This window comes from Acomys minous (assembly GCF_964271855.1).
Source record: "Acomys minous genome assembly, chromosome: 5".
NCBI lineage: Eukaryota > Metazoa > Chordata > Mammalia > Rodentia > Muridae > Acomys > Acomys minous.
The window spans coordinates 42951109-42978805 of record NC_140494.1 but is presented as its reverse complement, the minus strand read 5'-3'; the positions used below and the strand labels follow the sequence as shown (position 1 = coordinate 42978805).

Sequence of the window (27697 nt, the reverse complement as noted above, 5' to 3'; positions counted from 1 at the left end):
TAGAAAGAATGTGTGAGCTGGAAAATAGAAAGGTTGCAGAATACCATCCTGTGGGGTTCAACAAAGTCATTGCATTCATGTACTCAAAAACTGTTCTGGTAAAAATAAAACCATGATTTACAGTGAGTTCAAATATAATGTAGTTGTTTTTATAAATAGTTCTTAGACCTGGATGTTTGGGGTTCAGATCCCAATTTCATGACTACAAGTTGTACCTCATAGAACATTGATCATTCGATGCTTCAATCTCCTTACCTATTGAAAGTACCAGTCTCATCATCTCTTCTGCAGATTAATCTTAACGCCATTTTTGGAAACTTCTGTCCTCCACGCTGTTGGCAGATAGAGACCATGAATACACAGGCATGATAGCTGGTATTGAGACTGCTTGGAAGTTGCATGGACTTTCAACCAATCTGACACACTACACATTTTTTTGTTATGAATATCATTTTGTAAATCAAGTGCTCCAGATATATCTTGCTCTTTAATTCTCTCTTCTTAAGTTTATCACCAGACTTACATTCAATAAAGTATTAGTGTTGGTGAAATCAGTTACCCAAAGAAATGCAGGTGCTTCTTAATAGCTTGGGAGGATAGTTTGATTATATTGGCCCCCTATTTGTCTATGTTTGCATGCATTGCTTTTGTGTGGGAGGTTCTTTTCAATTGTGGCTAAGCACACACCATCCAGTTTATTCAGTTGAGTGCTGTGAAGGAGGCAGTCTGATTGCAGTCGTACTCCTGGGCCTCCACTACGTGGGTCATTGCTCCTGTCCGTCCTCAGATCACTCTCTATCTTCCCAAACTGAAGTTCCACAGCCATTAATCCCTTAATCCCGCCCCCCTGCTCCCCCCCCCCCCCGCCACCCCATTTCTTCTCCATTACCCTTCATCATTGTAAGTCTGGATCACAGTGAATGCTATCTAATATGGGGGATTCTGTTGTGCTCCAGGTTGATGAAGCTGGCTTAATCAACCACCCTCCTTGGACGCTGAAAGTCATCCAGCTGTTTGAAACGCAGAGGGTGAGGCACGGGATGATGAGCCTGGGGCCCAGTGGGGCAGGGAAGACCACCTGCATTCACACCCTGATGAAAGCCATGACAGGTGCGGAGCAGCAACTCCCTTGCCCTGGGTGATACATTTCAACAGTTGTAGCACATCTGAGAGCTCAAGAGAGAGAGAGAGACACACACACAAACACACTTTTAGGGAAGGAATACTAATTTGGCACAAATCGGAAACCTTTAAGAAATAATATATTGTGTTCATGCACACAGCAAGGAAACTTTTTAAAGTGGCATTTTCATTGTGCTGTGCGTTTTACTCATTTAATTTCCTCTTCATCTTGAGTTCGAGAGGGGACTGTTGTGTTGTATAAAAGTCAAGGCCTAGATTCAGAAAGGCCCAAGGTCAGAAAAATAATGAGTGATGGGGCTGAGTGAGAGTCAGTGTTAGGGCCCGTCAGCAAATTTCCATATGCCATGCCCCTTCCCACTAAATCCATAACACAATGTTACCTTCCAGTAAACAAAAAGAATTCCAGTCTCACCGCTTAAGTTCTATCATGAAGAGTCATCTTACTCCGAAAGCCCCATGCATGTGCAGACATTTTTTCCTAATGAAGTTTAGTAAATGAATTTTATTTCCGGATGCCCCTCAGCTTTACCCTAAAGATAATGGATACTGCCTTGTTGGCTGTTTTTCTTGTATTCTCTGATTTTCATTGAACACTGATGCCTCTAAACATGTTAGCAGCCTCAGTGGCCACAGAGCTAGATTACAGTTTTATGAACTTTGTCTGTTGGAATGAAGTATACAACGTGGGAGCGGGAGAGGGTGCTGCAGGGTTCTAGGTAGTGGAGCCAGCTCCCTGGGCTGTTTGCGTGTGAGGAGTGTGAGGGCACTGGCTGCAATCGGACTGCCTCCTCCCAGCATTCAAATTAATAAGCTAGACGGTATGTTCATAACCACACACACACAAAAAAGAACCTACAACACAAAAACAAGCACTGTCATTTGTTGCAGGAGACTGACAGTACCTATGCTAGGGCTCTTCATGTGATACACTCGTTCTCATTTCTAGAAATTATTGGATAAAGTAAATTTTGTATGTGAGGGTTCCACCAGGTGTCCTCAGATGGTGACAAACTATTTTCTTTGTGAGTAACTACCTCTTCCAAACTGAGGGCTTACACCTTCAGGATTTATTAGTGCATGCCTTTTCATGTACGCTGTCAATCTTCTGATCGAGAGTTTTATGTGTTTTTTTTTACATGATAATGTTTTCATGATTATGCTCAATTTTTATCACAGCTGAAGTTTTCTGTTAGCAATCCATGGCAAATGCACCTGGTGCAGTGACTTGAACCAAATGAAATGCTAAATGTTAAGCAATGTAAACGCATTGTGCATGCTACATATGAATTACATAATCCACTTGGTGCTGTGGCTTAGGGAGAAGTTCCTTGAAAAGATAAATTTATTATTAGACTATTTGCTGTTTATTAGTTTATTCTTGGCTTTAGCATATAGGGTAAGCATTAATTATCTTAAGTAGCACATTGTTTCATGTTGAAAAGTTTAGTTATCCAAAAGGCGAAGGAGATAATTGGGTGGAACTCCTATTTAAAAGGTGCATGACCCATGCATGTTGTTTGCTGACTCACAGTGCAATTCACATTAATTGTTCTTTAGTAGTCTCTACTTTGCAATTCTGCCAGGTTTTATATTGGAAGCAGGGAAATCCATATGTAAAAGCATGTAAGAGTTAGCAGTGTAACAAGGAGACGCCATAGCAGAGCTAACTACAACTGAAACATGTAATTGTTATGAGGAAGGTTGGAACTGTAATGGGAGCCGAGGAAGAGGGGATGAGAAACTTTTAAAGTTATTATAAAGAGTTGTACAGAGAGGGCGCTGTTTTATCAAGACCCGAGGGTTGAATGTCTGATGGACAAAACGCGTATTTGCCGCAGGAAGAGCCTGTGAAGGGTAAGAGTGATTGGGAAGGCTGTGATACACTGGCATGTAGATTCAGCCTGGCTGACATACCATTAGTGGGTGGTGGGCTGCATGTAGACGTGTGGGAAGTGCTTAGTCTTGGCATGCAGTGTCCTCTTCTTTAGCATGTCCCTGCTGTAACTGTGTTGGAGGGACCCCGCTCTAGCTTCAGAAATACCTCCCAGCTTTTAGCCCCATACTTTATTGTAAGATGAGAAAATAATTCAAAGAAAATGAATTAATGTCTGTGAGACAGCTATATCTTTAACTAGTAGGGGAGAAGAGCTGATGGCTGATGTCCCCCCCCCCCCATAGTTTCCTCTTTTTTGAAGTCTATTCTGTAGTTAGTTTAGTGACATGCCATTTGCTGATTTGCTGCCTCTTTTGTCTCTTCATTCTAGACTCCCAGAATCTGATTCCCTATTTCTGTCTCTGCCTTAATCGTCCCCAAAGTAGGGCAGTAGCTGTGACATGGGGAGCTTTCTAATCATACTAAGTAGCTGGGTTTCGTTCCATGTGTCTGGAAATGCTGTTGAACTTGGTGTGCCATCATCACCCCTACTTGCAGAAAATCATCTGATGGCCATGGGGAGAAGAGATTAGGAGAGGGAGGTTTGGAAGGATTGACAGTAAGAAAAGGCATCTATGCTAGGGCACGGCCCTCAAACATGCAGCCAACAGGACTCAGTCAAGGAACACCTAGAGGAAGACTCAAGAGGGATTCATCTAAGCAACATTATTAAAATCAAATATTTCCTATTAAAGTGTTTTTAAAAATGCTATTGTATCTTAATTGAAAATGAAAGTCCTACCTACCGAAGTGTCTTTTGATGGTTTATCTTTTATGTACAACAGAATAAACACAGTTTTCAACAGTGAAACTGATCAACGTATGCTTAAAGATTTTCACAAAGTGTAATTATGTTAAAAATGTACTTTAGCTAGAGTGTTGTGGATGACATCTATTGCAAAAGCTCAGCTGTGGTTAGGTTGAACTTTAGCATCATAAAATACTATAAATAATTACTCTAATTTGCTTTGTGATTTCTGAAAATTAGAAATTTGCTTCTGTTCTCCTAAGAGGATATTTTAGTTAAGGTTCTCTAGGGAAACTGATGCAGTAGAGGACATACACACACACACACAAACACACATGTACACACACGTATACACATGCACACACACATGCACATACACATACACATATACACACAATGCACAAGCATACACACATATGCACACACATACACACACATGCACACATGCACATACACGCACACATGCACACAGAGATTTCTTCTGGGTTAGCTTAATGTTAGTGGGTGCCAAGAAGTCCCATCACTTGTTATTCACAGATTCGAGACCCAGAAGAGCTGGTTCTGTACTTCTGTATCCAAAAATCAGGGGATAAGATGGCGTAAATCCTAGCCTGAAAACTGCAGAAGATAAGCAACTACCCAAGCTCTCATCACGAAAAAGGAAAAAAAGAGGGGGGATGGGGAAGGGTTCCTTCCACCTCGTGTTTTTTTATTGTGAGGACCCTCCAGTGAACTGGCTAATTCTTATATACACTGAAAAATCACTTGCCTAGGTCTAGCATAGCATTCCTTTTGTCCCCAAGGCAATATGACTTTATTTCATAGACTGCAAAGTGCTGTACTCAATAAAGGATAACAAGGCTAATTACGACTTGGAATGCAGGATGGCATATATTTTCAGTGTAATTTTTCACTTTTCATATTTTGACCACTTGCTGACAGCACACCACAAATTAGTGCACTGTTGCTTCATGTTGGCTCATGGTACATCTGAGATGTTTACAGTTTGGATGCACTTGCTGCAGATTGTGGAAAGCCGCACAAAGAAATGAGGATGAATCCCAAAGCAATCACTGCCCCACAGATGTTTGGGCGACTTGACGTGGCCACAAATGATTGGACCGATGGGATATTTTCTACCCTTTGGAGGAAAACACTGAAAGCAAAGAAAGGTAGAGGAATGAATGTTATCTTAAGCAAAATCATGGATGGCTGCGTAGAATTACCAAGCAGTGGTGCTGCCCATATAATACTAAGTGAAATATTTCAGTGTTTTTCTGAGTGTTGGAGTAATGAAATTATTGATTAGTAATCAATGTGGTGTGGTGTGTATGTGTGTGTTTGTGTGTATGGTGTGTGGTATGTGTATATGTATGTGTGTGTGTGTGTGCGTGTGGTGTGGTATGTGTATATGTATGTTGGTGTTGTGTGTATGTAGTGGTGTGGCGTGTGTGTATGTGTGTGTGGGGTGGTGGTATGGTGATGTGGTATGTGTGTGATGTGTATCTGTGTGTGTGTGCTTATGTCACAGTGTGCAGTGTGTGTCTGTGTATGTGTGGTGTGTGTGCATGTGTCATGGTGTGCAATATGTGTCTGTGTCTATGTGGTGTGTGTGTGTGTGGTGTGTGCATATGTCTTGGTGTGCAGTGTGTGTGTGTGTATAGGAGGTGTGTGTGCATGTGTGTGTGTGCGTGTGCGTGTGTGCGTGTGTGCGTGTGTGCGTGTGTGTGCACATATGTCACAATGTGCATGTTAGGAACTGGTTCTCTTCTACAATATGGGTTCAGGGTTTATAACTCAGATGTTGGGGCTCGGAGTCAAGGACATTTATCTGATGAGCTCTCATGCAGGCTCTAAATATGCCCTCTTTAAAGGACATTTGTTTTTTAAAATAATACTTACACGTCCTTGTGATATTTTAGAATAAAATAGATAGAGAGAAGCTGTTAAGGAAGGTGATAGCATTGAATAAAGTGATTTCTTTCTTTCGTCATTATGTTCACTGCATAGTTTAAAAATGTAACATTTACTTCTACACAGCTTGTTTTTTTTTTTTTTTAAACTGATTCTATGAAATCATGTGGAGAAATGTGCTTCTTTGGGCAGAAAATTCTATGTCCAAAAGTGAGCTAGCAAATCCCACTGTTTTGAGGACACTGGCATTGGACTGTTAAAGCGTTTGCTGGCTGTTAAAGGGCTGGCTGTTCAGTGTGAGTTGGTCTCACTCACAGACACTGTACACAAAGCACAGTGTGTCTCGGAGTATCAGCTCAGCTGGAAGAAATGGTGGCAGCTCACCTCTCACTGTGTTCTCTCCCATATGAGGGAGAAAGGGACAATGGACACACTGTCAGGGGAAGAACACAGGAGGGAGCAGCTCTTGCAGGTTGTTCCGTCTTCATGGTGGGCAGCAGACCCCTGCTGACACGTGTTTAAGATAGCAACATCACAAAAGGGAAGGAGCCTGTCCCTTTCGTAGTGGTAGTAAAAAGGCAGCAAAAAAAATTGCCCCATTGGTAATTGCTATTTTTACCAGAAATTGAAAATTTGCTTCTAATATATTTAATAACCCAGTGTAGATGCAGTGATGGAATTTTACCTCCCAGATTTGCTCCGAGAGAGCGATTTCTCTAAAGAGGAGGCAGATGCTTTGTCTTTCAAAGTGACCTGTGCTGAGATCACCATTTCACCTGTTGCTAGTGAGCAGGTTTCCTTGGGGATCCCAAAGCCTTTAACCTGGACAGAACACGCACAATAATGCACAACAAAGGAAATCTACAACCAGACAGTGATAGTATTGGTGAGTGACAGAGGGAGACAGACACGCCGAGGAGCACCAGTTGACCCAAATAACTTTTACTTACGTCTGCGTTCTTCTTTTTGTCATTCTTTAGCTCCAGTTACCTCCTGGAGGTGAGGTAACTGCCAGGTGGGTCCCCACTGTCTCCACTCTGAAGGACTTTGGTGATTTCTGTCATAGAGTACAGACTGCCCTTTCTTCTTGTAGTTCTGCCTCCAGGGGTCGCTCTCACACTTGGTCACTTCTCTTCCTGAATTTTGCCTACTTGTGCTCAGAGATTCTTTTCTTTTTTTTTTTTTTTAACACATTTTTTATTGAAAAATAAAAAAATTCATATTACATCTCATTTGTTATCCCATCCCATGCATCCTCCCATTCCTCCCTCCCTCCCACTTTCACTCCATTCCCTTTCCCTATGACTGTGACTGAGGGGGACCTCCTCCCCCTGAATATGATGAAGAGATATCAAGTCTCTTCTTGGTAGCCTGCTATCCTTCCTCCGAGTGCCATCAGGCCTCCCCATCAAGGGGACATGGCCAAATATGTGGCACCAGAGTTCATGTGAAAGTCAGTCCCCAGTCTCCACTTAACGGTGGAGAATATTCTGTCCCTTGGCTAGATCTGGGTAGGGGTTTGATGATGACTGCACTACTGTCCTTGGTTGGTACCTTAGATCAACCAGAACCCCTGGGCCCAGATCTGCCCATCATAGTGTTCTTCTTGGGCTCTGAGATTCTTTATCCTGCAGGCTAGCCTGTTTTTCCACATTCACTGGGATGAAATGCCTAGAAAAAGTAGGAGAATGCGGAGTTTGGCAGACATCTAGATGCTGTATGGCATCTGTTTACAGACCTCCTGTCTCTCTTTACATTTTTTTAAACCTAGAAGAAATCTATGCAGTTCCCTCCCCCTTGCCCCGCTCCCCGTGGCTTTAAATGCCACTTCTAAGCTGAACATCTAGTCCTGATTTCCCTCTCAAACTTCTAGGTTAATAACTCTCCCGGGATCTCTGTTGGGTATTAACATATACAAAACTGTATACTCAGGTAATGGTCTCTGGTGGGGTTGAAGACCAGATAGTTTAGTTCTCCGATTAAGCTTAGTTGTTTAGGGGTTAAGATGTTTTTAGGTCTAGATAGATGTTTTAAGTTGATAATGACGAGATATGGTGGATATTGATTTACATTCAGGATATTAGACACCATAGGAAAGATGTTTTCTTCAAGTATGCCAAATTCAACTAGCCAAAACACTAAGAATGTAACATTTATATAGTTCCTGATTGTGTCATGGTTCTTCTTGCTATAGGTAGTTTGTTGTACATATATGGAAGTATTACTTCATTTGTAAAAAATTAAAGATGTTAAAAAACATATACAAAACTGAATTTTCCTTCCCTTCCCCATCATACCACCCCTTCTCATCTTGTTAACCATTTCTGATTTCTTCCTGTCTTATTTACTTCTCTTTGTCCCTTTGGACTGCTATAATACAACACAATAGACGAAACGGTTGGCAAACAACAAATGGACATTTAATTTGCACTCTTTTGAAGGCTGCTAATTTATTGGTTGTATCCTGTCAAGGACAGAGGGGTCCCAGGACACAGACCCCGTTCCTGGAGGCAGTCCTTCCTTCCTTAATCCTGTATCATTTAATCTTAGAGAATACGATCTCAACGTCTCACCTTGGAGGGTGCAAAAGCACTTCGTCTGTCCATTTTATCACCTGAAGCTTGTTCCTGCCCCACAGTTTTTGTACTTTCTGTTCATAGGTGTGAAAAAAAAAATCCTACCTCCAGACCTTTACATCACTTCATTCTCTGTGCAAAGTCTTTCGCTGAGCACCTAATCCAAAATACTGCCTCTGTTTTGAATCTGCTTAAAAATTCTCACATTGCTTCTCTGATGAGTTGTCCCATTGTTTCCACCTGGAGTATAATCTCTCTGAAGGTGGGACATTGTCCCATTCTGCATCATACCCCGGCCTCTAGGACAGCAGACACAAGGTACTCACTGAGTGTTTGTCCAAGGAACAAATTTAATTATAGTTTGTAGCTAACTGCCATACTAGGGACTTAGAAGATCCTTTGTGCTCGTATAATTTAGTCATCATTGAGATCAAAACTTTATTGAGAGTTAACAGGTGTTATATACAACTCTAGTTTCTCTCGAGTTTCATAGCTACTTACACAGGCACCTCTGTGCATGTGTGCGCTCTTCCTCTTCTCTTGGGTGGCATTCCAGGGGAACATATCTGGATAGTTCTTGATGGTCCAGTTGATGCCATCTGGATTGAAAACTTGAATTCCGTTTTGGATGACAACAAAACTCTGACGCTGGCCAATGGCGATCGGATCCCGATGGCTCCGAACTGCAAGATCGTCTTTGAACCTCATAACATCGACAATGCTTCTCCTGCCACCGTCTCCAGAAACGGAATGGTTTTTATGAGCTCCTCTGTCCTTGATTGGAGTCCTATTCTTGAGGTTCGTCTGAATGCTGTATTTTGTATAATTAAAGAAGGGGCAAGAGTCGTTAGCATGCTTTGTGAGCATGCCACTTCCTCTGCAGCTGGAGCGTAATTGCCTTTTTATGCTACTGTTTATGTAAAGCTCTTGACTACACAGGGATGTTCAGACCTGATTGTCCCTCATAGGCCTCTCCAGTCCTGTTCTAATCACTTAGAGCTGTGATTTCCAGGTAATTGTCAGGCCTTCCCGAATCAATAATCCTGCCAAACTGCGTCTGAGGATTGAAAAGTGAAATTTAATTTCATCACTTTGGGGATTCATGGCAGTTTTGAAAAGTACTTGTTCACATAAAATTTAGGAATAATTTAGGAAACTTTAGGACTAGAATGGTTATCTTAGAATTTTAACTTAAAGACAATTTGTTAAAATTGCATATAAAAAATTTTAAATGAGATTCTGTAGTCATAATATTAATTTTAACTTTGAAGTTGGAAATAATATTTCATATGATATCACTTTAACTCATGATCAGGTATAAAAGTTTATTACTGTCAGTATATTGTCAAATATATTAATTAGAATTTTATAGTAACATACCTTGCATGCTTATATGCTTTATTAAATCCATGCTATAAGATCAGAGAAGGTGTTACTGGATATGTGATTTTTATGATATTGGTGCCTAGATTTTTAACTTTTATTTGCCTTTATATTTTGAAGATATTTTATTTTAGAACTTCTTAACTTAAATTAGGTAGATATTATCTTACATTACATTTTATTTTTGTACTCATATCTGTATAGGCATATTCTAAGTATTATTAATGTCTTTTAAAAGCTACATGATTCTGGGCTACAACAGGGTTTACACTTCATATCACACACACACACACACACACACACACACACACACACAAACACACACACACACATACACACACACACCAAAATGATATTGACATTCTTGAATATGACTCTAAAATCACTCATAAGGACTTCATACTGCACAATTAGTTTTTATATCCATTTAAATGATTTAGAGGTACACTTAGATGTGCAAAAGCACTCATCAGTGATAATTTAAAAATACAGGTAATTGTATCAGATCCAAATCCTACCAAGTTAGAATCTCCAGGGAGGAGACAAAGGACTCGTTGTGCTTAAAGTATCACCGTAGATTTTCCTCATATGTCTGTGCTTGGAGACCACTGACACAGCAGAATGCAAGTCCATTGTAATTATATGACTTACTCCCCCCCAAATATCTCACTTTCATAAAGTTGTTTGAAAAATACTTTTATTGTATTAAATAACAAATATTTAGCTTGTTGCTTATGAGGTACACTTCTGTTATACCCTACCTGGATTTTGGCAGTCACACCACCTATCACACATTCATATATTTAAAGGACGGAGTATCCTCAGAAGACAAGGGCCTTGGCACGAGACTCTGTCTCCTAATCGTGCCAGCAGCTACGCCGTAAAGTCTCACCGATGTGACCAAGTAAACATGAGCTGAATAGGACAATAACACGCAGACTACTAGGTCCTCACCCCTACAGGAAGTACTATAGGTAGCTAAGAAATGCTGAGAGTAGGAGAGAGAGAGACACCAACTGGTTACCTAATACCAGATCATCAGCCCTGAAAACATGCACACGAGTGACATTATACAGACTGAGAGGTCATATGTATGTATTTAGGACCATATATAGACACACACGTATATATACATGCACGTAGGAACAATTTGAAGGAGAGCCAGGAGGGGTATATGGGAGGACTTCAAGGGAGGAAAGGGAAGAGGGGAGTGAGGTAATTTTATTATAATCGCAAAAAATAAAAGCAACAATTAAAAAATTACTACAGTATAGGCTTGGGCATGACCAGGAAAAGCAGGATTTATCTACAAAACGTTAGATCAGGGTGCTGCGGCCTAAGAAACTTACCTGAAGTCAGGACCATTTCTGGAGGGCTGTGGTGGAGGGATACAAGTCATTCTCTGGGCCCCTTGGGTCAGAAAAGTTCTGTGACATGTTTTGTTAATGAGGAATCATGGTAAGTCCAGGAGTTAATGACTCATTCAGAGTCAAGATTTTACTGTTTCTCTTTTGAGTCCCTAATTACTTCTTGGACTATTGAGTTGAGGGGAGCACCCATCTCTTGACCTTGAGAAAGACTGGGACAGAGAGGTCTGGGTTGCACTCCCAGCATTAAAGAGAAAAGTTTAAGTGGTGTTTTTCTCTGAATGACAAAATTTTCTTTATTTAGCCCCAAATGGCAAAATTGTCCAGTTGTCCAAATACCTTTGGTACTTTTTATATTACTTGTTAAGTGAGAAAAAAAATAATGGAAATAACCAATTGCGATAAGTTGTTTCTTGATTTTTAAAGGCAATGTCCTTTGGTCAGCTTAGCAACTCCCTGTGAATGCCTCCCCATATTTTCTTTGAAGAACATTTAGCCATCACTTAGCTGAGGGCTGTCTCTGCACCCATGGCACTGGAGCTGCACATGAGAATGCTGCAGACAGACTCTTTGAGAGTTATTTCTGGCCTTGCCACCTACCAACCATGGCATGCTGGCTGGCTTACTGAAGCTGGAAGTGTCAAAGGGGGATAACAGTAGTTCCTATCTCAGGGAGTTGTGCTGAACATTTAAATGAATTATTAATATGAAAGGATTTATAGCCAGACTTGCTGCATATTACCTACAATAGCCACTTGCATAATATTAATTTAATGTTAATTAATGTAAATGAACTAATAATGTTGTAAAATGTCCATGCCCAGTGGTCGCTTTCCTGGTTTCACCAATCCTTGGTTGTGTGAACCTACAGGGTTTTCTCAAGAGACGACCTCCTCAAGAGGCTGACATCCTTCGCCAGCTGTACTCAGAGACTTTCCTGGACCTGTATCGTTTTAGCACTCAGAACCTGGAGTATAAGATGGAGGTGCTTGAGGCCTTTGTGATCACGCAGAGCACCCTCATGCTGCAAGGCCTGGTCCCTCCAAAGGTAAGGGGCCTGCCTCTCTGAGCACACTGTGCAGAGGACACAGCATTTGAAACTAGTTTTCATTAGGGTTGGTGAGAATGTGCTGGGGGCTGGGAGAAGTTTCAGATGTGCTAATTGTTTTTTTCTCCATCGCTTTCTTTGAACAAAGCAAGCTGTTGATTTAAATTTTGTAGTGGTTAGCATAGCTATATAATAAATGTCATTTGTTTTGTTTTAAACATTTCTACTGTATTTTTATTAACTTACACCATGTGTGTGCAGAAGTCAGAGGACAGTTGTGGGTTGTAGGTCTGGGGAATCGAACTCAGGCCATCAGAAGTGGTGCAAAGTGCCTTTGCTCACTGAGCTTTCTTTCTTTCCTTTCCTTTCTAAAAAAATTATTAATTTATTTAGATTACAACTCAATTGTTATCCCATCACTTGTATCCTCCCATTCTTCCCTCCCTCCTGCTTTCATCCTATTCCCCTCCCCTAGGTCTATGACCGAGGGGGATCTCCTTCCCCACTATATGGTCATAAGGCTATCAAGTCTCATCTTTGAGTGCGACCAGGCCTCCTCACCAAGGGGGGGTGGTCAAATATGGAGCACCAGAGCTCATGTCAGAGTCAGTCCCCGCTCTCCACACAACTGTGGAGAATGTAAGCATCGAACCCCTACTCTGATCTTTCCTTTATTTTCTAAGCCAGTTAGAACCCTGGAACTCAGTTTCTCATTTGTTCCCTAGTTATATCTTTTGTTCTCCTGGGGATAGCTAACATCTCATTCCTGGTTTTATTGCTTTCATTCAGTAGAGTCTTAGATAGAGGTGAGAATCAATTAATGAAAGATAATGTTTTGTGCATCCTCAGGAGCAGGCTGGGGAGATGGGTCCAGAGCACCTGGCGAGGCTGTTTGTCTTCGCCATGATGTGGAGCGTGGGTGCAGTCCTGGAGTTAGAAGGCCGCAAGAGGCTGGAGCTCTGGCTGTGTTCTCGAGAAATGCCGACACTGCCCCTACCAGAGCTGAGGGGTCCCGAGGACACCATGTTCGACTACTATGTGGCACCAGATGGTGAGCGTGCATTGCATGCTGGGTATAAGGATGGGTTGTTTGACCCTACATGCTTCTGTGTTATTAAAGTGAGAATAGAAATTCTTAGCTGGAAACTGAAATAGGAAATTTAATGTACAAAGGAGAGGTAGTAAGTGGTTCTTTCCCCGAGTCTTGAGTTCCAGGTACAAGTTGCATTTGCACGGTGGGCAGGGAACTTTAGTGACTTGATATAAATTGAACCAATTTCCTACTCAGATGCACATCAGCCATTCAACAATGGGTGTAAAAATTACATTCAGATATAGGTGTCTGTGTTTGCAGATGTCTATGTGCTTGTCTGTATATATCTCTATGCACATCAACATACACTTTAAGGTGACTTACATGTGCATAAACATACATAATACATACACACATATGCCATATGCAATAATACACAGAAGCACGTTTGTATTTTCATGTGTATTCTAGTATCTCTCCCCCCAATGAAAAGCTTGTGAGATTTGGCATTTAAAAGTAATAATGGCTGGGCTTGGTGGCGCACTCCTTTAATCCCAACACTGGGGAGGTAGAGGCAAGAGGATCTCTGTGAGTTCAAGGCCAGCCTGGTCTACAAAGAGAGTTCCAGGACAGCCAGAGCTGTTACATAGAGAAACCCTGTCTCGAAAACAAAACAAAAAACAAAACAAAAGTAATAATGGCTTTATTCTCTTTATATTTTTATGCACACTATATTGTTGACAAGCTACATATTGAGAAAGCAGTTGTAAAACATTTCTGAATGTTGAAGGTGACCTTCAACTTCTGATTCTTCTGCTTCATATCCCATGTGCTGGTATCACAAACATTTGCTAGTACATCTGGTGTCCTCGTTAGCTTTAATTTTCAAGTTAAAGCTCTTGATACATCTTAGAGTCATCTGAGAGGAAAGTCACGGCTTCATAAAACTTCTCTAGGTCAGATTGCTGTATGGACATGTCTGTGGGGGATTGCCTTGACTACTAACTGATGCAGATGGGTCCAGCCCACTGTGAGCAGCACCATCTCTAAGCAGGTGGTTCTGAGCAGTAGATGTGAGTGAGAAAGCAAGACAGGGAGTGAGCCAACAAGCACCATTCCTACATGGTCTCTGCTCCAAGCTCCTGCCTTGAGTTCCTGTCTTGACTTCCCTCAGGGGTGAACTGTGGCCTGGAAGCATAACATGAAAAAAAACCCTTTAACCTTCTAAGTTGATTTTTGGTCAGACTTTTATCACAGCAACAGAAAGAAAAGTAGAAGACCCTGTTTTATGTGGTGCTAGGGGTTGAACCCAGGGTATTGTGGCTGCTAGACAATCTCTCTACTGGCTGGCCAACATCCATATCCCCTTAATGATCTTTATTTTATGGCGAATATTTGAAGATGTCTCTGTGACATTTTGAAGGTGCCTGGTCACCACAGGAATATATATTACTAACTGGAAGGTGTGAATACCCCCATCCTTTTCAGGTACCTGGAGGCACTGGAGCATGTGTACCCCAGAATATGTGTATCCACTTGATACCACCCCAGATTATGGTTCTATCCTGGTGCCAAATGTGGACAATGTGCGGACTGATTTCCTAATTAAAACCATTGCCAAACAAGGCAAGGTATGGCTTTTTTAAGCTACTATTAAAAATAATGTACTTTAAAAGGTCATATGAAAACACTAAAGTGTCTTGCATTCATTTTACACTACTTTCTGTTACTGTTTAGAATAAGTGAAAATATTCTTAACGAGTGAACTATTTTTGTTATTTCACAATGACAACCTACTGTGTCTGATAAGCCTAATTCCCAATTGACTGTTGCTCGCGTATTAGTTGAAGACAGTGAATTTTGAATTGTTTTTGTTAAGATAATTCTTTCCTCTTTGGTTACCGATTTAGTGTGCTGTGGCTATCCTAACAGAAATACCAAAGCTTAGTGGTTTAAACCATGGCAGTTTCTTTCCTTATTTAGAGGCTGGGAGGCCAGGATGAGGGTGTTGTTGTTGAGGTTGGTTTTTCCATAAGCCTTTTTCCTTTGGCTTACAGACAGTGCCTGTGTCTTCCTGAGGCTCCTTTCTTTGTGCATGCATCTCTGGTGTTTGTGTGTCTAGATTCTTTGTTTCTATAAGGCCATCATTTGACAGGATCATGCACCTTAAAAGTCTCACTGGGTGGCCCCCTCTGTTGAGTCCCTTTCTCTAGGTACAGTTGCGTTGGGAGTACTGAGTAATCCTCTTTGGTTTAGGAGTTGGTGGGTGGGAGGGGCCTTCCTATATTGCTTGTTTTATTTCATTCCCTCTGAATGTCTTTATTTTAGGCTGTTCTTTTAATTGGTGAGCAAGGGACAGCCAAAACAGTCATAATCAAAGGATTTATGTCAAAATATGACCCTGAAAGTCACCTGGTCAAGAATTTGAACTTTTCATCAGCAACCACTCCACTGATGTTTCAGGTACTGCCTTGGATGTTGCTCTCAGGAGCAGTTTGGGTCAGTGTTCCATGTATCTGTGAAATCTTGTCAGACGTTTGTGATGTCACACCAACAATGTCTTCCGTTGTCTCTATCATTCAAATGCAGCAAAGTCTCTTCTAGTTAGGTTGTACTATATATTCTTTTTAAAGTTTTTCAAGACAATGTTTCTTGGTGTGTTATCTTGGCTGTCCTGGATTGACTTTGTGGACCACATTGGCTTCAAACTCACAGAGATCCCACTGCCTCTGTCTCTCAAGTGCTGGGATGACAGGTGTGTGCGCCACCACACCTGGCTATGCTATTTATTCTTAATTATGGAGAAATAAGAGATTCTCAAGGAACTGATAAAACGGTTTTTAATGTGTCACAGGCCTCAGTGGTGTTTAAAATATTTGTGCAGAAATGTAGGACAATACAGGAAAAACATTTCAAACTAGAGGCACAGAAAACGGATTTCTGAGTAGAACACAAAAAACTCAGGTGAAAAAAGAATTGGCAAGTAGGATGTCATGAAATTAAACATCTATACTGGAAAATAAATTATAAGGTGGAGAGATAGCCTATAGAATGCAAGAAAACCTCTGCCATTCATTTACTTAGAATATTTAAGAACTTCAAAAAAAAATCACACTAAAGAACAGAAACCTAAATAATTCAAACATAAAATGGGAAAATAACCCGAACAGACACTTCTCAAATAAAGAAATGCAAATACAGGCAAACATGAAGGAAAATGTTCAACATATTTAGGAATTAGTAAAATGCAAATCAAGCCTAGACTGAGCTTCTATCTCACCTGCATAGAAATGGCTATTATTAAGAAAACAAATATTTGTGAGGATGCAGGGACAGTGGGGGACCTTTATGAGAATATAAATTAGTGCTGCCAGGATGCAAGTCAGCAGGAAGGTGCCTCTGAACATTACAACTAGAATTTCCATATGATCCAGCTGTGCTGGTTCTGAGAACACACGGTAAAGAATGAGAGTGAAGGGGCTGGAGAGATGGCTCAGAGGTTAGGAGCACTGACTGCTCTTCCAGAGGACCTGAGTTCAAATCCCAGCCACCACATGGGGGCTCACAACCATCTATAATGTGATCTAATGCCCTCTTCTGTCCTGCACGCATACATGCAGGACTGTATACATAATAAATAAATTAAAAAGTGCTAAAATTAAAAAAAAAAAAGAATCAGAATGAGTGGATTATAGACACACTTGCTATAGTTATTGACACACAGTTTCTACCAGCCATGTTACAGAATCAGCTGTGGTAGCTGCCAGCAGATGAATGGGTGAAGTTTGCACATGTATGTATGCAATGGAGTTTTATCCAGCCGTAAGGAAGAGTGCAAGAGGATGGACTGTATATCATTATGTTAAGTGAAGTAAGCCAGACTCAGAAGTTTACACTTAGAAACAGCTTTGATATTTTTGGGTAAATACTTAGAGCTAGTTATATGTGGACCGTATGGAAGTTGTACTTTAAATATTTTCAAGAGCCTTCATGCTGATTTCCACAGTGGTTGCACCAACATACATCCCCCACTAGCAGCGGGAACACACACCTTCCTTCTCATAGGCAGAATCTAGCAAGGGGAAGTTCATGAAAATGAAATGCTGACTACTAGGGATGTTATGATGGCGCATGCCTTTAATCCCAGCTCTCAGGAGGTAGAGGCAGGTGGATCACTATGAGTTCCAGGCCAGCTTGGTCTACAAATTGAGTCCAGCGCAGCCAAGGCTACACAGGGAAACCCTGACTCAAAAAAAGAAGGAGCAAACAAACAAACAAACAAACAAAAAAAAAAAGAAAATGTAACAGAGAGAGTGGATACAGTAAAAATGCATGTATAGAAGTGGTGTATGACATTAATTACTTTGAACAATGTGCATTTACAGTTCAATTAATTAAAAAATTCTGAATTGGAAGTAAAATCCTTTGAACATGCAAAATCATATACCGAAGTTTCACAATTTCATTTTAGTATACAAACTTCTACCTTCTTCATAATATCTGCTTTTCTGTGTATATTATTTTTTACTCTTCTGTGATTTTAGTGTCATCTTTAATGGATACTTTTTGAATCCAAGGATGTTACTGTATCTAAAGAAATGGTCTACACAGATCTCCCGCTTTGGTTCCCTGTCCCTCCCCATAACCCACACCTCCTGGTTGCAGTACAGGGTACCAGCGTAGAAGAGCCATTGCTGGAAGTGCACCTATTCTTGGTTCAAGTCTAATTTTCTTGTAAACTAGCTTTTATGCTTTTCCAAACTATTTCCTAAATTGCCACTTTGTCTTGTCCTTCACCGGTGTAGCATTCTAACACTATTCCCATGATAAATTGTAACAGGGCATAAAATCTTAGAATCTTACCAGATGAAACATACCATGTCTAGATCTGGGTAGGGGCTTAAGGTTTACCGCCTGTATTGTCCTTGGCTGGTGCCTTAGTTTGAGTGGGACCCCTGGGCCCAAATCTGCCTATCATAATGTTCTACTTGTAGGCTTCTAGGACCCTCTGGGTCCTTCTACTTTGCCTTTCTCCCATGATTCTCTCATCTAGAGTCCCACTAGAATGTCCTCTCCTCTGTCTCAGTTTCCTGGTAAGTGAAGGCTTTCGTGGGACATGCCCCTTGGGCTAATATGCAGATATAAGTGAGTATATACCATTTGAGTCTTTCTGCTTCTGGGTTAACTCACTCATTATGATCATTTCTAGCTCAATCCATTTATCCACAAATTTCGGGAATTCCTTGTTTTTAATAGCTGAATAGTATTCCATAGTGTATATGTACCACAGTTTCTTTATCCATTCTTCTATTGAGGGACACTTAGGCTGTTTCCATGTTCTGGCTATTATGAATAAGGCTGCTATGAACATGGTTGAGCAAATTTTCTTGCTGTGTGCTGGAGCATCTTCTGGGTATATTCTAAGGAGTGGAATAGCTGGGTCTTGAGGAAGCCCTATTCCCATTTTTCTGAGATAGCACCAGATGGACAGAACACTCCCCACAGTGGAGTGGAGAGTGGGATATGACTTTCTCACATACTCTGGTGCCTCACCTTTGACCATGTCCCCTGGAGGGGGAGACCTGGTGGCACTCAGAGGAAGGACAGCAAGTTACCAAGAAGAGACTTGATACCCTATGATCATAGAGAGGGGGAGGTAATCCCCCTCAGGAACAGTCATAGGGGAGGGGAATAAGGGGAAATTGGGAGGGAGGAAAGAATGGGAGGATTCAAGGGATGGGATAACCATTGAGATGTAACAAGAATAAATTAATAAAGGAGGAAAAAAAATCTAAAAAAAAAAAAACATACCATGTCATATATTCTTGTGTCTGTGAAATTTTAAGGACTGACCCAAGTTTGCAATGCTGACTTTTCCTTCTTATGTGGGTACAAAATTGCATAAAAGTATTAAATGAGAAAGAAAGGTTTTCCTTAGTGTCTTTTATACACAACTGTCAATTATTACTTTTGTTATTTACATTATGCATACATACTTGTACATGCATATGATGTGATGTGATGTGATGTGTGTGTGTGTGTGTGTGTGTGTGCATGTGTGATGTGCACATGAGTGTAGTGACTGTGGAGGCCAAGCATCAGATACTGTTGGAGCTGGAGTTACAGACACTTGTGCAACACTGACATGGATGATGGGAATCAAGCTCAAGTCCTTGGCAAAGACAGTACATACTCTTAACCCCCAAGATAGCTCTATCCACCCCCTTTATTCTTTTTAAAAACCTATTGTTATTTTACTTCCTCCATTTTCTTTCCTACCTCCAACTCATCCCAGGTTCCCTTCCACTAACCCCTCCTAAGAGTTCCCTTCTCAAACTGACAGTCTCCTTTTCATTAATTATTATTGTTATAAGCACACACACGCATGCTTGCACACACACACACACACACACACACACACACACATACACACCCTCCAAATCTATATAGTGTTACTTGCGTGTATATAATTTCAGAGCTGACCACATTGTATTAGAATTAACTGTTGGAGGGCTCATCCCTGGGAAACAGCAACTCTCCATATCTCTGCAGTCACCAGTTGCCTGGAGTCCAGAGATCCTATGCGATTTCCCTTTTCCCAATAGTACATCTATTGGTATTGCCAGTGTTCGGGTCTTTTATAGACAGCCATATTGTTAAGTGTCATTGGTGTAGCTTCCTCATCACAGCAGACTTCCTGGTACTTCGGCTCTTGCACTCCTGCTCATCTTAGGAGATGTTTCCTGAGCCTTAGCTGTGGGAGTTTTGTTGTAGACGTATCAGCTGCGGGTAGGTACCCAATGTTCACTTATTTTGTGCATTTTAATCAGTGTGGTTTTCTTTGTATTGCAAAGAAAAGCTCTTGTTTGTGACGGATGAGATTTATCTGTGGATGTAAGGATAACTTTAGAACGCAGTTAGGAATTTATGCCAATCTAATAAAGTGGCAGTAGTAGGTTCTTCTCTAAGACCCGTGGCCTTGCTAGTCTTGAGTAGATGGCTAGGTTTCCAGTACCATGTATAACTTCTCTCTTGTTGAGCAGGACTTAAATTCTTTAGATGGCTATTAGTTATTGCCAAGATCAGTGTATATATTTGTTGTAAATTGTATTATGTCACATATGAATATTGTCATGTGAGTATATATTGCGTTTTGAGCACATTTTCTCTTTCTCTTTTGTTCTTCATCCACATTTTCATTTGTTAGAAAAGGTATGTAGATACGTGGGACAGGTTTCATATGCCACAAGTTTATGACCTAGACGTCGTTAGGACTCCAGGTGAGTACTGAACTCCAGATGTTTTTGCCTCTAACTCCCAAGCGCAAGTATTAGAGGTACATCATCATACCTGGGAACTGAAGAAGACGTTTTTCATTAATTAATCCACTGATTTATTAATTAACATACTGATTGGAACTTCTTCCTTTCTTTCCTTCTCAGTCCCTCCATCCCTACTCCTCTCCCCCATACTCTTTTCCCTTTCTTCTCAGAGAAGGAGAGACTTTCCGTGGATATCAATCTGCCTTGGCATATCAAGTTGTAGTAGGTCTGGGTGCATTTTCTTTTCCTGAGGCTAGGCAAGGCCATCTAGTTAAAGGAAAGAGATGCAAAGGCAGGCAACAGAGTCAGAGATAGCCTCTGCTCCTGCTGATAGGGGTCCCACACGATGACCAAGCTGTACATCTGTTACATACGTGTGAGGAGCTTAGGTCCATTCTTTGCATGCTCTCTGGTTGTTGGTTTAATCTCTGGGAGCCCCTATGGGTCCAGGTTAGCTGATTCTGGTGGTGTCCTTGACCTCTCTGGCTCTTTCAATCTTTCCTCCCATTCTTCCACAAGAGTTCCTGAACTCTGCCTTATCTTCAGCTGTGGGTCTCTGGATCTGTTTTCATCTGCCGTTGAGTAAAGCCACTCGGATGACAGTTATGCAAGCCTCCTGTCTGTAAGTATAGCAGAATATTACTAATAGTGTCAAGGATGGGCTCTCTCTCGTGGCATGGGATTGAAGTTGAGCCAGTCATTGTTTCGCCATTCCCTCTCTGCTTCCTCTTTACCCCTGCACCTCCTGTAGGCAGGGACGTTTTGTGGCTGGCTTGGTGTCCCCATCCCTCCACTGGAAGTCTTTTCTGGTTACAGGAAGTGACCATTTCACGGTCCATATGCCCTATTGCTAGGGGTCTTAGCTAGGGTTACCACCCTTTCTTCTTGTTGTTTTTTTAACATTCGCATCCCAACACATTATTTGGGAGACTGGAGAGATGACTCAGTGGTGAAGAATAGTTTTTGGTCTTGCAATGAATCCAGGTTTGATTTCCAGCCACCACATGGTAGTCTGTGGTTTCAGTTCCAGGGGATCTGACACTCTTTTGGTTTTCATGAGCATCATGCATGCTTAATGTGTATATATATAAATTCAGGCAAAAAGACATAAAATAAAATATAAATATAAATAAATAAAATAAAATAAAATATAAATATAAATATATTTAAAAATGTTTAAGAATGTTGTATATGCATATACAAATTCCTTGATCAAATTCCCCTCCAACTCTTCCCCTAACAGGTTTCCTTCCAACCCCATGTGCTCCTTTTAAGCCTACTTATCCTATTTAGTGCAGCTAGCATGTGCACCAGGCCACCCACTGAAGCATAACAGCCCATCAGGGGGTCACATTCCTGAAGCAAATTAACACCCTCCCTCAGCCATCAAGTGCCAATAGCTTTTCAGCTAGAGGTAGTACTTTTTGAGTGCCCCTCCCATGCACACTGGGATTTTGTGCAGGCCCTGCGCACACAGCTATGGTGCTGAGATGTTACGGGTAAGGCCTTATTGTGTCTGAACGTCAATGTTGTTTTGTAGCAGTCTTCCCCTGCCTCCCCCTCCTCTTCCAACATGATTTCTGCTTGCTCAGCTCCCTCCTCCTCTCTCTGCATGTACGTTACAGAGAGACAGTGAGAGAGAGAGAGAGAGAGAGAGAGAGAGAGAGAGAGAGAGAGAGAGAGAGAGAGACAGACAGACAGACAGACAGACAGACAGACAGAGATACAGAGATACAGATAGAGACACAGACAAATATAGATAGATAGATAGATAGATGTTAGAAAGATATAATAGATGATCGCTCTGAGCACTCCACAGTTTTTATTATCTGTACACTGACCAGTTATAAGTCTCTGTATTAATTATTATATACTAGAAAAAGAAGCTTCTCTGATAACCACTGAGAACTGAGCTTATCTATAGGTTCAGAGATAAGTATTTAGGAGTCAGTTTAATTCTATCTTCACTTAGCAAACTATTAGTATTAGGTTCTCCCGCAGGACCTACGACTTACTCAGCCACAGGTTCCTAGTTAAATGGACAATACGGGCAATGAATTCTGTCTTGTGAAATAGGCCTTAAATTCAACCAGAAAGTGTTTGGTTATTTTTATATTTATGACACAAGTACATGCATTTCCAAGCCAGTTGTTATTATAGCTTACAAGATTCACGCCTGGGTAAGAGCATCGGCATAGAACCTTCCAGAGCTAGGAAAGTGAGTCAGTGGGGTGAAGCTGCTAGCTTGGAGCTAGCTTGATTTCTTCATGCCATGTAACTCAAATATATTGCCTCTCCAGAATCATCTATTCCATCAAGCTCTGGAGGATGATCCAGATCAATGTCATTAGTCTATAATGTTTGGTGGTAATGAGACCCCACCCTCAACTGATCAATAACTTGAAAAGCTGTAACTCACACCTTTCATTGGGCTTTTTGTTTGATAGCTCATGGTGTCTGGGAAGGAAATTATGGGGAAGAAATTCTTAATGTCAGTATGCCTCAATTATTTAAGAAATTTAATGTTTCTATTAGGGCATTAGTAAAATTTGAAAAAGGTACTCATCAAAAATTGTAATTGGAATGCAAATATTTATCAAAAAACAAGCTCATAAAACTTTGCTTCTGGTGAACTTTGCTGTTCTTTGCTTATTGAAATCAAAATACCAGCTCAATGAAAATTGTTGAAGGCATGGATAATTCATGGCTTCTTATTGCTTCATTTAATCAGTGACATCAGAGTGCCAAGATGCCAAGATCATTGATTGAGTTTCTAAGTAAGACTGTCAACTTCATTATGCCCGTCTGCTGGAGATGCATTTCTAGTACTGGCTAGCCCTCTATCAAATAATGCCATCCGCACAGTGTCTTGGCATCAAAGCCTAGATGAACCGTCAGATACTCAGTGGTGTTTTGTATTATTTATTTTTTTATTTTTTTGTGTAGGATAGATAATTAAATTATCCTAGGCTGGTAATGGACATATATCTATACTTTTATATCTTTAAACACACACACACACACACACACACACACACACACACACACACACACACACGCTACCACCAGACACATATGCTATTGATGCTGCATCATATTTAAATAATTTTCATTAGTTTTACTTTAGAAGGACATTTCTCTTTAAAGGTTATAATTATAGCCTTACTTGACAGTGAATATTTTTTAAAAAAATCTAAGTGTGATTTTTTTCTTTTTACCACAGAGAGTAATTATCTACCTAGTCAGTGTTCTTGAGACTTGAGTACATCTTTGGCTTTCGGTATGACTGGGGAATCACTGTTAGAGATGGATACAGGGGTCTGGCAAGTATCCACCGGGATGTCAAGGTTCTCAGTGTTCAAGGGCAGGAAGCCTCGTCCTGTGCTTTGTTGTTATTTCATTATGCCACGGTTTATTCTCCAGCCCAGAAACACCACTTACTTGGCTTCTTGCCTGGGCCACTTGCCTGTGGAGTGTCACTGCTGCGCATCAAGCTTGACTCACTTGTTTGAGAAAGCTTTCAAGCAGCCAAACTCCTGTCATTAACTTCCTCACGATGATTTCCAGTCATTCTTACCAAACAGAGCCGATGGAGTGGAGGACATTTGTCTCTTAGTTTTCCACGTATGTGGATCCCAAGCAAATGGAAACTGTAGATTAGAAAGTAGATGTCGCCCACATCTTGTCTGTTAACATGATACCGCACAGTCAAACCGAGCACATTGCTCCGGCTAGGCTGCTTCATGATGGTTCTGGCTGTGTCAGCATCTTGTATCAGTGGGAGGTTTATATGTTCCTGGTTGCTTGGGACACTCAGGTTTACACTCACTGTCTCTCATTAATAATTAATCATGTCTCCTAAGGCTATCCAAGGTGTCTAGTTTGGATAAAAAATTCATAGTCAGCCCAAATTATATTTTAGCCAAGAGAATTTACTTTTTTTTGAAGATAAATGACCCATTTTTTTCTCATAACCTAAAATGGGTCTGTTTTTCTCCTATTTTATTTTTAAAAATAAAATTATTTTCTCTAATTTTGAAAATTATTGATTTATATCTTTGTGATGTAAATAATCTAAAGATGTGAAAAGAAGAAAATGAAAATGAAGAGAAACTCTAAAAAGCTTTATCTCCTTTAAAAATTATCTTAATGTCTTTTGAATATAACAATTAAGTTCTATTCATAAATTGTTACTTCAAAAATGATAGCCGTAGAGCCTGGCAGCACATTGTACATCCTTTCTGGCATCAGAACCATAGCTATAGGCCATGAAAGCATGGGTTGCTTTGGTGAATATGGAGTTGGGGTCTTCAAGCCCCTTCAGACTCATTTTTTTTTCTTCCTACAGTCTTCTCTCCTGTGTAGAGAATTCTTTTAGCTTTTCAGAGTAACATGATACTCGTTTCCAGATGAGACTCTTAACGCATGCTCAAACACTCCGGATAAGTCGGGTTTCGTTTATACTATTTATCCTAACTGTTCATTGCTTGGTAGCAAAGTGTAAGCCGAAAGCCTGCCAGCCTGTGCACTGTGCTAGAAGGAATGAAGCTTAGCGGGGGGTGGGGGTGGGGTGGGGGCGTGGGGGTGGGGGGATGGGGAAGGGGGTCCGCGGTGAGTGCGGGAGAAACGGCTCTCTCTGAGGGGGCTTTCAGATACCCTTTATTGGCTTGAAACCTCGAGGAAGTGGGTAGGAGTTTTCGGGGTAAGTGAACGCCATTGGCTGTTGGCTGAGGTGCTGGGAATGCTTCATTTGCATGAAGAGGAATTTCAGGTGTAGCTAGGCATGTCCTCAAGAGGAGATAGGAAATTTCAACCTGAAACTTGGCCGCCAGGCTATGTGCCTACCTTGAGGGTGGCAGAGGTGGGGGTCGCCAGGATGCAGGCACTGGGGCATGCAGGCCCAAAACAGGGAGGGAGCGATTGTTAATCCTGCCAGTCTCAAGAGGAGGAGATTTTCTGAGTTTGGACAGGTCTCGACCTCACTCTTGCTCCTGGTTGGTTGCCCTGTGGCAAGGCTCATGTGCCCCACAAAAGCCAGGTCCGTTCGTTCCTCTGCTGTGCGCCCTCCGGCTTCCTTCCCGTGGATTTTCTTTCTCCACCTTAACACTCACAACTGATTTGCCAATAATGTACCTATCTTATTTCTAACTTTTAGTTAAGGCATTTTTATATTTCCCTGTCAGTTCTAATATCAGATTTTATATTTTAAATCCCCCAATGGAACATTGCATACATCTGTCTGTCTGTCTATCATCTATCTTCCTTCCTTTGATTTGCCACAGCGTCTCATTGTATAACCCTCGTTGGCCTTTTAAACTTTCCTAATATAAGAACGTTTTCAATAATTTACAACAAAGAGGGAAGATTCTATATCATTTGGGCTGTAGATTCTTAAACAAACAGCAAAACCTCTTAACTTTCATATTTTAGATATGTGTCACATAGATGGAATCAAAGTCAAGTAAATTTATATTTCAATTTAATTGTATGTAATATTCATGAAAAAATGGCTTAACTACTTAAATGCCATTCACATGGAAATAATAAAAGCACTTTTATATTTTTACAAAAACTTTAAACTTTTGATTGCATTTTCATATATCACTTGTGTTTAGCTCTCTGTAGTGTGTATTGCATACTGATTCTGGGCTATGGCTTAGAAACAGTAAGAGACAGATGGAGCCACAAAGGTGATAAGTGAGAGAGGCAGTCGTTTAACCTTCTCTTTTATGACTCTAGGCCCAGGGAGAGCTGTTACACAAAGCCTTGCAAATTATGCAGATTTGCACTGTGTCTCATTCATAGGACCGGTTGTATGAATGAGTGGCTATTCCCAGAACTATCAATGAACAATCCATCCATCCTCCAGAATAAGCTGCTTCCTTTTTTTTTTTTTTCTGGTTAGAGAAGCAGACATATCTTTTTTTTTTTTTTTTTGGTTTTTCGAGACAGGGTTTCTCTGTGTAGCCTTGGCCATCCTGGACTCACTTTGTAGACCAGGCTGGCCCTGAACTCACAGCGATCCACCTGCCTCTGCCTCCCGAGTGCTGGGATTAAAGGCGATATCTTTAATGGCAAGTTGGGCTGATGTGATAAGTACTGCTTATGATATAAGGGCTGGGAATCACAGCATAGAGGTGTAATTATGGTAGGAAAATCTACACAGATGAATGTGCTGAAAGAACTGGGTATTTTGTGTCTCTGTGTATGAGAGGAATTAACTCTGTTTCAATGATATTTAAGAATTATGAGGAGTGAATTGTTTACTGAGAAGTCAATTCAGAACACTCAACTGCTCTGAGCCCATGACATCTTATTTTAGATGAAAGACTGAGAAACCTCCTCACTCCATTCCTAAACCTACTTGGTTTTCTAATGACCTAGTTTTAACTACTTGAAAGTCACTGCTCTGCCTGGAGAAAATGTTGATATTTCTGTTTCATAGACAAACAATAAAATCAGAATTGTGCTTAGAGCCTACAGATTATTTGGTGAAATTGTGGTGATTACAACCTTAATTTCAGAGTAAGGTTATTGCATTGGTTATCAAAGAATCATCCAGTCTTCTGGTAGAGATTTAAGATTTTTACAAATCAATAGCTAGGTTAAGAAAGTAACATTTATGGAAGATTATACATCTAAGAAAAATGTTTTCACAAGGCATGTTGGCTATCACAAGGCATCCTGGGAGATGTTTTGGGTCATATCTCTAGGGTTATGTGAATAAGGTCTCCTTAATGAGCACTATAAACTGGCCTATAGGATGTGCACCAACTAATAGTGAACATTTTATTACTATCTGCATTCAGATTTATAATATTACATATTATGTTATATATTATAATATAGTTATATATAATATAAAGGTATTGTTATCTAAGTTCAGAGACTGAGGAGGATTTTTCTAGGGAAAACAGCTAGCATCAGGCAGTTTCCTGTAGTTACTTATGGGAATCCCTTGGAGTAATGGGCAGGGTTATGCCACTGTTTAGAAAGGTTATCCTGACTATAGATCTGAGAGCAAGATAGAAAAGATTGGTCATTGCCTTAAAAGATATGTGACAGTGACAGGTACAGTAACTACTCAGGAGGGAGGTTGGACTGGGCCAAGATGCAGAAGTGAGAGTGAAATAGAACACTTGGATTCACTCGTCATGTAGTTAGACAGAATTTATGGTCAGTTGAATGTGTTGTGCTGGGTTTTAATGAAACCCCAGTGAACACTAGGAG

At 40.8% G+C, this 27697-nt stretch overlaps 1 protein-coding gene across 3 annotated transcripts in view; it reads left to right on the top strand.

Annotated features, from left to right (window-relative positions):
- The window catches only part of DNAH5 (dynein axonemal heavy chain 5), a 279963-nt gene that overhangs the window by 155322 nt on the left and 96944 nt on the right, over positions 1-27697 (top strand). For all 3 annotated transcript variants that reach the window (XM_084781257.1, XM_084781256.1, XM_084781258.1), the window contains 7 exons: positions 957-1110; positions 4850-4996; positions 8871-9112; positions 11936-12112; positions 12962-13163; positions 14634-14776; positions 15474-15608. In XM_084781257.1, coding sequence (XP_084637383.1) covers positions 957-1110; positions 4850-4996; positions 8871-9112; positions 11936-12112; positions 12962-13163; positions 14634-14776; positions 15474-15608 — 1200 coding nt within the window. The remainder of the gene's footprint in view (positions 1-956; positions 1111-4849; positions 4997-8870; positions 9113-11935; positions 12113-12961; positions 13164-14633; positions 14777-15473; positions 15609-27697) is intronic.